Source organism: Thermobia domestica, chromosome 6 (assembly GCF_964235325.1).
Source record: "Thermobia domestica chromosome 6, izTheDome1.hap1.1, whole genome shotgun sequence".
NCBI classification, from domain to species: Eukaryota; Metazoa; Arthropoda; class Insecta; order Zygentoma; family Lepismatidae; genus Thermobia; species Thermobia domestica.
In genome coordinates this window covers 70,381,914-70,394,389 of record NC_137459.1, presented here as the reverse complement: position 1 = coordinate 70,394,389, position 12,476 = coordinate 70,381,914, and the positions used below count along the sequence as shown (strand labels likewise).

At 34.0% G+C, this 12,476-nt stretch overlaps 1 protein-coding gene across 3 annotated transcripts in view; it reads right to left on the bottom strand.

Moving 5' to 3' along the window:
* LOC145688047 (serine/threonine-protein kinase ATR-like) overlaps nucleotides 1-12,476 on the bottom strand; it is a 297,516-nt gene that overhangs the window by 15,585 nt on the left and 269,455 nt on the right. For all 3 annotated transcript variants that reach the window (XM_081761752.1, XM_081761751.1, XM_081761753.1), the window contains 3 exons: nucleotides 8,702-8,809; nucleotides 8,354-8,492; nucleotides 1,993-2,107 (listed from right to left, as the gene is read on the bottom strand). In XM_081761752.1, coding sequence (XP_081617878.1) covers nucleotides 1,993-2,107; nucleotides 8,354-8,492; nucleotides 8,702-8,809 — 362 coding nt within the window. The remainder of the gene's footprint in view (nucleotides 1-1,992; nucleotides 2,108-8,353; nucleotides 8,493-8,701; nucleotides 8,810-12,476) is intronic.

Sequence of the window (12,476 nt, the reverse complement as noted above, 5' to 3'; positions counted from 1 at the left end):
TTTAAAAATAGGAAGAACTTGTTAAATAAACAATTATTGTAGTAGTTAATCAGAATGTAGGTAGAGTGGATAAGAAAAATTCTCGTAAATTGAACACTAAATGTAATAACTATGAGTAAAATTGGTTTCAAATGCTTAAAAAAACATTATTTGTAACTAGCTTTAGTCCTGATGCTTCTGTTAAAGATGGTAAAGATACTTTTTTATGAAGATGTTAAATCCTTTAAGCGTACTACATTGAGAACGAAGTATGAATTCTATTCATCTTCTCATATTGAGGTAAATACTTATGAGCTTAACGTAATCAATGTTCCAGAAATATGGCCTACAGGTATCCAAAAATGGGTCCATTTTATGGGAAGTTAAGAATATTCTCTGTTTCTGAAGAACTCAGCGATTCAAATGGGAGCGCAGAAACAATAAAAAAAAAAAAAAAAAAAAAAAACAATATAAAAATTGTGTATAAGAATGTGGGGGGGGGGTCTTAGAACCAAAAATCAACTATTTATTTTCTACAGTTGCGAATTGTTGGTATGATTTCGTGGGATGATATAGGCTTGACTTAGTGATATTCACAAATGTGGGATTTATTTTTTTGATACTTATATTTGTTTTAGAGCTGACAGATATACAAACCGAATATTTGTGAAAAAGGTAGATGAATATTATGTGCTGTCAATAAAAACATCAAAGTGGTTAGAACAGATCTTGAAATATTTAGTGATTTTTCTTTTTATTATTATTTTTATTTATTTTGCTAATAAAGTTGGTAAAACTTACTGCTACTTTGAGTTGGTCTTCATCCGAACTTATTTCTTGATATATTTGACAATTACTTCGGTAACATTTTTAAGAACATTAAGCATGATATTTTAATACTTGATGATTACATATATATATATATATATATATATATATATATATATATATATATATATATATAGGGTGTTACAAAACAACACTGACACCTTTGGGATGTGATTCCTGACACTAAGATAAGACGAAGAGTATAGACCAACCTGGGTGCACAAATGCTGCCTTTCGGAGATATAGGCTGCCGAAAACATGAAAAAATGAACTTTAAAGGTCCATAGCTCCAATACTATGAGACGTACCGTAGTCGGGAACAATTTTTACAGAGGTGGTGAGTACTTTCAATTAGATGGCCGAAGCCAAGCTCCGTCTGTAAAAATTTTTGCGTGAGTATGGCAGGAGTCTGAAACACGTATATTTGCATAGTGCATTTGTTAGTTCATAAGTGAAGTTTTGACCCGACTACGGTAGCTCCCATAGTACTGGAGCTATGAACCTTTAAAGTTCATTTTTTTCATGTTTTCGGCAGCCTATAACTCCGAAAGGAAGCATTTGTACACCCAGGTTAGTCTATACTTTTTATCTCATCTTGGTGTCAGAAATCACCTCCCAAACGTCGTCGGTGTTGTCTTGAAACACCCTGAGTATCTAAAGTCAACTGGGCAAATAAACTTTCTTCATGTTATACATTATTATGCCAAATGTAAAGCTTGTAACCTGTATTTAAAAAAAATCTTATTTAACATTTTGATAGTGAGTTGGCAATCTTGCCTTAGTAGGTCAATGTTTCGAATCATGTCCAGCTGCACTTCTTTCACCATATATTTAATTCAATTCGCACCTACAAAAATAATAGTTTGATTTCGTCAATTATCACACAGACATACTTAAATTGGTGGTAACAAATCCTGCGGAGATGTTAATTCTCTTCCTCAAACATGTTCAGATACTGAAGTGCTTTATTCCGAGAAAGATCTCAAGACATCATCTATAAACATAGCTGTTTCTCCTATTATCATAACATACAATTTTGTACTAAAATACTTTAAAAATATTATCAAAATTTTGCATTTCGTTATTATGTTTACATTCCAGTGTTATCAGACAAATCCTATATCCACTAAAGAAAATATTTCGAAAGTTGCTAGCAACGATTAAAGTTGAATAGCAAATACTCACCAAATATTAGGATCAGGAAAGGTTCTAGTGAACCATTCACTAAACACTGGTGGATGCAGTACCAGAAATCTATGCAAAAATCTATCCACTTTCTTCTGTTTACTATCACTTATGCCTGAAATAAAATACAAGTTACACTTACGAATTTAAATAATAGTAATAGCCATATTAAAACAATTTTATAAATGAAATCTTTTGAGTTTTACGTCCCACGGTTATGCCGGCTAGGCTAAAGGAGATAGTAATGATGAGAAATGAGCGGAATGAATAAAGTGGAAGGAAACGGGGGAACTCCGAGAAAACCCACGCACACGGTGTTTGTCCACTACAAAGTTCACTTGGTGCGAGCTGGGATCGAACCAGGCACCCCATGCACCAGAGGTGAACGCTCTACCACTGAGCCACCGTGGCCCACGACAATTTTATAATTGATATACAACTATATACAGTGAACTATATACAACAGCATCCAGCATTTAGAACAGAGTTTTAAAAAATCAAACTAATATAAATACATACATAGGTATTTCACTCATGATATTAGTGTACACAAAACCATTAGATCAAACGTAAAACCTACAATATTTAAAAAATCCACTAGCTCACAAGCCGACAGATCTGTCTTTAGCCACTATAATCAGAAAATTCTTAGTACAAAGTTTGTGGGATAAGCAAGAAGAGGTAGCATCAGTAGCTACAGCTATAATTTTTGAATATTTTGTTAAAATATTAGAAATACACTCATTGCGCCCCTCCACTTGTCACGTCGAAGTAGCAAGGATGTATCACCATTTAAGACGCTCAAGATTACACTTATATTTAAGTAAGTAATTGGTATTGAAACATTAACAATATAGTAAATGAACTGATAAGATACATGTTTAAATACTGACCTTGAACTCCACCTAAGCATAAAATGGGTGCTTAAATACAGTTCAAGGTTAATATTTTATTACTCAACTATAAAACGTCTTACAATTTGTTGAGTTCCAATATGGTAACAATTGTTTAATACGAATATTTACTATTTCTTCTTCTTTCTCTCATAATCGTACTAAAGTGATCAAAAGTGTTCAAATTTAAATGTTTCCTAATTCATAAGTCCGTCAAATGCACAACTCGCCTTATATATATATATATATATATATATATATATATATATATATATATATCGGGTGTTCTAAAAATGGCGCCCACGGATGACAGAACACTATTCTATAGTCCAAAATAAAGCGAAAATTTTAGATAATGGTATGCCCTCCGGGGCCTCCTTCACCCCTTGAGGGGATCAAAATTTTACAATGTGACAACGTCGCAGATTAACTTGGAGCCATTAGCATTACCTACGAATACAACAAGCAGTTGAATCAATTGCCACACTAATAAGTGACGCTAGTGTCAATCAATATCGACTTTAGCTGGCATCTGGAAAGAATCGATATATCTATTTAATAGATTGGTAGATCTAATCTGTGGTTCTTTATTTGCAACGTTGCCAAATAGTGCAAATTGTGTCCCCAGACGAGGAATCGAAAGGTATACATATTATATTATATTATATTATATTATATTATATTATATTATATTATATTATATTATATTATATTATATTATATATATATATATACAGGGTGTACATCAAAATGAGAGAAAAAGTCCATATGGAACTGTGGGGAAAAGTGCATAGTTTCAGAGCTAGGGCTGTCCAAAATCGTGAAAAAGACACATTTCAAGAGACCCTATTTCGAATTTGAGAGACTGTGGATAATGGACCTTATCAGCGTAAAGGAAGTCACGCATACGCAATCCAAAAGTGCATATTTCATTAATGTTCAATTGATGTACAGAGTATTCCTTGCAGGGTGAAATTCCCAGACGTGCCATCAACCGAATTTTTAGATATGCTCTGACTTTATGATTGGTTCAAAGTAGGCAAACGATAAGCTTTGCAGCAGTGAACATGGAATAATTTAGCGCAATGTCGGACGTGTTAAGGATCGTCAGGGAAAACACATGCTGCGATGTTTTCCTTCACGCTTATAAGTGTAGAAAACGTGTAATATACCATGACGAAATACATCGCATCACACGTTATTCCCAAAAAATAGAGCTGCCGGTTCCTAACACTTCCGACTTCGCTCCAAAGCATTGGATGTCCATCGTTGTCAAGGCTTATCTCCTGTCTACTTTGGACTCTCCTTGAAATCAGGGTATATCAGAAAACTTTATTGAGAGCATATCTGAGAATTACACCCTGTAGAGAATAAACTGCACACTTAATGAAAATTGATGAAATAAGCACTTCTGGAAGCACTTCTGGAATATGCGTGGCTTCCTTTACGCTGATAAGTATCACCATCCACAGTTTCTGGAATTCGAAATTCATTGTGTTGAAATTTAGTTTTTTCGCGATTTTGAACAGCCCTAGCTCTGAAACTATGCACTTTTCGCCATAACTTTTTCTCTTATTTTGATGTGAGGAATCACTTCTTACAGTTTGTCGGTATAGTTCATTAACAATATTATATATATATATATATATATATATATATATATATATATATATATATATATATATATATATATATATATACATATAGGCAGTGGCGGCGATTAGACGTTAAAATTGAGGGGGCAAGACATGATCTGAATATTTGTATATCAATGTTAATTTTCCTGGTTGTTTCTAACATTTTGTTTAACGAAAGGTTGTATAACTAATAGGATACTATTTTTTCAGTTAAAATACCGTATATCGTATTTGATATTTTATTAAGTAAATTGACAAGAGCAAGGCAAGTAGATATTAGCCGTTTGTACTCTAAAACAACGAAAGTGTAAGAAGAAAATTGATTCCTTGTTCATGAACATCTTTAAATTCTGTCTGGAAAATTGTGTGATCAGATTTTTTAATAACTAATTGCAAAACAAATAAATAGAAAAGATAATATGAATCATAGTAATGAATAATGAGGCGTGTTTTGCAAAAGTTATATTGAAACTGGAAATTAATGAACAACTTATATTTTAATACAACACGTGCCATTAAATGTATGTTATTACTCTTAGAAAATGAAAGAATGAAAGACAGTAAATACTACAAGCATATGCAACGACATTTAAAGAAATACTCAATTGCAATATTAATTGCTTTGAATTGCAATTAAAATGCAATTTCTGCAGCTTCCTTAACTGCACAGGAAGTCAAATAACCAATACGTACTCATGCAATGGCAAATACTATATGGTACCATTTTTTCTATGAACCAGTAATACATACAAAAACTTTACATTTCCAAATGAAACTATATACATTAAGTGGTCACATCAAAAAAGTGCGGGAGCCACTGCCCCCTCTTGTCCCCCCCTAATCGCCGCCCATGTATATAGGTATATTCTGCTTTATTTTGACTTGTAGAATAATGCTCTGTGGTCCGTGGGCACCATTTTTATCACATCCTATAGGAACCTCTGCATTGCACACATTATATTTGGAGGGTACCAAGTTTCACAGTTCCTCTCCGAACTACCTCGGAACAGGAATGTAGGAGCTTCCATTAAATCAAACACGTATAGCCACACGGAGAACAGACAGATCGGTTGAATCATATGTGTATATCTCATGTTTACAATTTTGGATATAGTAAGTTTCGTATTTCATGGATTCATTTATCTTCTATACTCCGGGGTTTAAGGTGCGGCAAAATGCGAGATTCTCCCTTATTATTATTATTATTATTATTATTATTATTATTATTATTATTATTATTATTATTATTATTATTATTAATGATGATGATAAAAATAAAAATATTGCATGCTGCAGTTTAATTCTGAAAAGATCATACAGATTTAGTAAAACAAAAAAGTTTCCATTGTGAATATAATATGATAAATACATGTGCCGTGCAATACCGAAGTCACGCCATCAATTTTGTAATACAAATAAAAGGCACGGGTCATCGCACTAAACTTTCTCGCTCCAATTCATTAAACTAAATCACGTTGTGCTGCAGTTATTAATGAAAGATTTTCTTGTGAAATACAAACAAAACTTTAAGGCGGTTTAAGAAAATTTCACACAAAGAAAACATACCCTCACACCTAAAATACCCCTTGTAGATTTTTCCATACGAAAATGACTTATGTCATGCATTGGGGTCATTAATGAAATGTTTGTACATAAAATAATAAAATCGCTGAAGTCGTATTTTATAAAACTGTAAAAATCATCCCAAGAATCAACTACCCTTTGTGGACATTATCATGAAAATGATTTATGCAAAATTATATGAATATTAATGAATATTCATTTTTAAAATTTGAACAAAGTCGCCAAAGCTGTTTTTGAAAAAAAAATCGTCCAAGAAACCCCTCGTACATTTTTTCAGGAAAAATGAGTTACATTGTCAGGTTATTACTGAAATATGAACATATACCCTAGGTGCAGTTTTTGAGAAAATCGTCAAAAAAAAAAAAAAAATAAAATAAAATAAAAAAATAAAATAAAATAAAATAAATAAATAAATAAATAAAAAATAAAAAAAAAAAAAAACTCACTCGAAGTGTAAACTACTACTACTCGATTTTTCCCAGAGAAGTGACATATACCACAGTACGGATTACTGAAAGGTTGACTTATGAAATATAAACTAAGTCTTGAGCAATGTTTGTGAAAATCGAAAATATCGATTTTTACCGTTTAGTTAGCTACTATTACTTTTAGAGGTAGGACGAAAATTCGAACTCACTTTTTCCTAGAGAATCACATAAAAACTTTAAGTTTAAAATTCGGTCTCGATATGACCGGCATGACCTCTAGGCGAATGTACATCAGAACGAACAGACGGACAGATGTAGAAAAATCACTTTTTCGGTAAGTATGGGCCATTAAACGGGTAAATCCGTTGAAATTTTGAATTTGATTTTTTTTTTTTTTCACATTCACCATACTTTTTCTTCTCTCCTTTCGTCGCTCCTTAGAGTGTATAAAAATCAAACTTGTTTCTTTAAAAGTTAGTGCTGACAAGAAATCCACCCACAATCTTGTTATTCGTGCACAAATAAGATGTCATCCAAACTGAGTGTACTTTGGTTTCGTATGGAGTTGTCACGAGAAAAATTTCGAGCCGTAATATTGTGACTTCTGTGTTGATTTTGGCGACAAAGACTGACATGATCGGTTAAGGATAACTATCGGAAATGACGCTCCTGTGCATGTTATAGTTTATAGGTGGTAAAAGAGATTTTAAAAGAGGGCGTACGTTTCTTAAAAATGAACCTCATGAAGGAAGACTATCCAAGAACGTTGGGCGATATGACTGCTGAACAATACACGGTTTCCAAAAATCGAAATATTATAAGTAGGGCAGGGCTTTGGTATTTTACGCAGTATCACAAGTATAATTAAAATTGAAGGTGGTGGTCTCACGATGGGTACTCCATCCATTGTCAGACTTGTAAAAATCAGTGTTAGAATTACTTTTGAAGCCTCAGACACACTTCAATAAGGTGGATACTAAACTACCATTAACATTATTACTAGTGATGAGACATACATACCACCTATAGTTTCATTAAGTTGACTTAATACCAACATCGTGAAAACCAACGAGCAATAAAGTCATATTTGCAAAGTTCCTCCACAACAGCAACCTAGCCGCAACTGTTATAATACAAGAGCAGAACAAGGCCAACTGGTCCACAAGTATGTACATTTTTAAAATTTGAGATTTACTCTCAATCATGACAAGGCCTTTTCTTACTACACAAGGAAAAATATTCGAGTTGTTACACGCTAATATTTTCAAACCAATTTATCGGGCATCATTAGTATCGGATTTTGCTGAGTTCAACAAGCATCTGAAAGATCAACAGTTCCACTCAGAAGACGAGACTGTAACTACAATAAACCCAATTTTTCAACACCATTCCGAGAGACGACTGGCCCCGAGCTTTTCCTTTGTAGAAGGAGCGATAGACTATAAAAATACGTTGTTGCTGAATGCAATTACTTTCAACATATGTGAAAGAAGTTTCCTTATAGTTTGTCCGTATTGCAAAATTTTTGCAGTGACCCTTGCATTCGATATTCAAGCGCAAAATATTATTAGCACACAACAAATTCATATTTACTTTCGATTGTCTCGTCATGAAGAAATACAAATAAAATGAAATGTGGAAATCTGATATCGAAATACCCTTGAAGCATCCAACATGATTTAACTAATTTTATCAACCGTTTTTTGTCATGGCATACTAAAAAGAAACGTGCCACAACAGTTTGAACAAGCGAAATAATTATTAATTGAGTTTCACTAAAATAACAATTGAAGGCAGAAAGAGAAAGCAACACACTTACTGTAATCTAACTCCAAAACATCCCGGTTTGGAACTCGGATGTTTTTGTCTTTGTATGTGTCATAAATGATCGTTCGGAAACCCGTTAGATTTGGAATCCATTCGATTACTCCACAGGTTTCATTTAAAGGTACAACATGCTAGAATCAGAAGACAGAAAGAAAAAAAAAGTAAATTAATTTGCATTCTTTCCTCATTACTGTTACGTGAAACAAATTCAAAACATTTTTAAACGTTCGAAAAAAATAATAAAGCATTCACATTACCAAAGTTAACTAGTACACCTCTATAATTAATAACTTGCAATTAGATTATTCGTAAATTAATAATAAACAACTTTACTACTCACATATGTACGTATGTGCAGGTTGCGTTGCCTGGCCTCTGGATCATTTTCAAGGAATTTGTTGACTATGAGATTAAATTCCATTACCCTTGCATCTTTCCTCAAGTCATCCTGAAATATCAAAGATAGTGACAGAAAAAATATACAATCTCTTACGCATATTGTCCTGAAGCTGCTAATTCATGGGGAAAATGCACTAACGACATATAATTATCTTCCTTTAAAACGAATATTTATGAAGCAGATCACATTATTGAATTATTCAATTTCATAATATAATATATATATATATATATATATATATATTGTGAAGTGACTGTGTATCAGAAGTAACTGTGAATTTAATTCACTAAATTCAATTATTTTATTAAATTACTTTATTAACGAAAGAAACATGAACTTTTGAAAACTCATTGAAAGCTTAATGAGTCTGCGGTGATAAACCAACAGAATGGTACTCTTGACTATGGAGCTGGTTATTCTCCAACGGTGCGATCCGCTTTTCTCGTCGATCCTGCACCTCCCTTGATCGTGTGTCGAATACCCCGCAGACTCATTAAGTTTCAGCAGACTAATAGAATGAAGGTGTAGGAGGACATCATCGTAAAGACGCATTATCGACGCCCCTTGCAGATCAACAGGATAGAGATCCAGATGGTGACTGTCTCCAGCTTATCCAGGCTCTTCCAGGGGAAAACATTCATCGTTCCAGATGACTAGGACGACGCCAGCTTCGTTAGATCTATCCGGCTAGTGCTCATCCTTTATCTTTTAATCATAACCTTTCTCTCTCTCTCACTTTTTCCCTACTAGTCATTTTGCAAAATTAGAAACATTTGAATTTTATTTAAATTCAATCATAATTTGGTTATTAAGTACCGTGTTGTGCATCAGTTCCATCCCCAATAGTCACCTTATTCTATGAGTATTTTTAGAGAGCTACAACTGATGGCACAGTACCGGCACAATATATATATATATATATATATATAGGGTATTTCAAAACAACACCGACAACGTTTGGGAGGTGATTCCTGACACCAAGATAACACAAAAAGTATAGACCAACCTGGGTGCACAAATGCTTCCTTTCAGAGTTATAAGCTGCCGAAAACATGAAAAAATGAATTTTAAAGGTCCATAGCTCCAAAACTATGGGACCTACCGTAGTCGGGTCAACATTTCACTTAGGAACTAGCATGTCCCCTATCCAAATATCCATGTTTCAGAATTCTGCGATACTTCCGCAACAATTTTTATGGAGGCAGTTGGAGAGTACTTCAAATTATATGACCGTAGCCACACTCCCTCTATAAAAATTGCTTCGTAAGTAGCTAACGAATCTGAAACATGTATTTTTGGATAGGGCACACATTAGTTCCTAAGTGAAGTCTTGACCTGACTACTGTAGGTTTCATAGTTTTGGAGTTATGGACCTTTCAAGTTCATTTTTTTCATGTTTTCGGCAGCCTATAACTCCGAAAGGAAGCATTTGTGCACCCAGGATGGTCTATACTTTTTGTCTTATCTTGGTGTCAGAAATCACTTCCCAAACGTTGTCGGTGTTGTTTTGAAACACCTCTGTATTAATATTAATATATCGTCGCTGCGCCTCGAAGAACCGCTACGTGACATTTTTGTCGAAAATGAGTTATACCGTGCAAATAAACCTCAAAGCTGCCAGGCAGCGTCCCTTATAATATGATAAGTGAATATTCAATTGTTTCGCCAGAACAATGAAGAAATAATAGATAAGCTTCAAGTTTCTAATCGTGTACGTATTGATTCTCTATGTACTTATAAAGGCGCAAAACAAACTGAAATGTGCTACGTAAAAACAAAAATAGTAATATGACAATGTTGAAGAAAACTACAACAATATCCAGTGCATAATATACGCAGAACCAATTTATTATATTTTCAAGTGTTTCCGTGTATATTTGGGAAAATTTTAAGTTTGGAATGTTTTTTGCTTCTCCTGAAAAGTTGCGGTTTTAACACATAGTGATTCTTCAAGGCGCAGCGACGATATATATAAATAAAATAAATAAATAAATAAATAAATAAATAATAATAATAATAATAATAATAATAATAATAATAATAATAATACATATATATATATATATATATATATATATATAAATAAAACTAACTCTATGACCTATGGAATCCGGAGGTTCAATGCCGCGTTCACAAAAGCTCTCCACTGACTTCTATCCTTAGCTAACAGCATCCAGTTTCCACTTTGTATTCCAATCTCTGCGAGATCCAGTTTAATATTGTCCTCCCATCTGCGCCTAGGTCTTCCTAATGGTCGTTTTCCGATTGGTCTTCCAGTCAAGACTTTGAAAGCGTTTCTACTTTCTTCCATTCTACCTGCCCACCTAAGCCTCCTAGACTTGACGACCCTAACAACGTTGGGTAAACCGTATAAATTATGTAGTTCCTCGTTATGAAGTTTCCGCCATTCCCCATTCCCGCTCCTCTTGGGTCCGAATATTCGTCTCAGGATCTTGTTCTCAAATACTTTCAGTCTATGTTCTTTCCTCAGAGTAAGCGACCATGTTTCGCAACCATACAGAACAACAGGCATGATTATCGTTTTGTATATTTTAAGCTTCAAATTCCTCGACAGAATTCGCGACGACAAGAGATTTTGAACCGAATAGTAACACGAATTCGACATTTAATTTCTTCGTGAATATGATTTTCGTATGTTAACATTGATCCTAGATATTTGAAACTATCCACTTTATCAAAAGTATTATTTAATATTTTAACGCATCCATAATTTGCCGTATTACGGTCCCGACCCACTTCCATGTATTTAGTTTTCTCTGCATTTACTTCTAAACCCATGTCCCTGCAAGCGTTTAATAAGTTGAGTTGATTTGATTTTTAGTTTAGCGTCCCTTTCAGCAACGAGGCTATATGAGACGTGGACCTACTGATTAACGTGGAATCCGAACCACATGAGCTCCCGCCGGGAATCGAACCCGGGTCTCCCACGCCAAAGACGCGTACGCTAACCGCTTAGCCACGAGGGAGCTCAAGCGTTTAATAAGATCTCTGTATTTCTTTCTATTGTTCTCCTATCATCTATTAAATTTACATCATCAGCATATGCCATAACCTGGTGAATACCGTTCAACTCTAGGCCCTGGTTGCTATCTTTGATTTTCCTTATAGCGTATTCAAGAACAAAGTTAAATAATAATGGCGACAACGCATCTCCTTGTTTCATTCCATTTTCGTCGTGAAAGCTCGTGGACAAAAATTTTCCTACCCGGACTTTGGAATTCATTTAAACATATCTCAATTAATCTAATTAGCTTTCTCGGTATTCCAAGTTCTGTAAGGACGTTGTATAATGTTTCTCTTCTAACGGAGTCGTACGCCTTTCTAAAATCAATAAATAGTTGATGTACCGGGGTATTGTATTCTCACTTTTTTTCGAGTATTTGGCGAATGGTTAATATTTGGTCGATAGTTGATCGGTTTCGTGTGAATCCGCACTGATAATCTCCAATAATTTCATCTGCGTATGGGGTCAATCTTGCTTATAGAATATTTGGAAGGATTTTATAGGATGTTGACAGAAGAGAAATGCCTCGATAATTATTACAGTCAGTTTTGTCGCCTTTCTTGTGAATTGGAACAATGATTGATTCTTTCCACTCTTGTGGCAATTCTTCTTTGTTCCAGATAAGGAGAATGAGTTTTTGTATCTTGTTCCACAATTTTTCGCCTCCAGCTAAAATTAACTCAGCCGGAA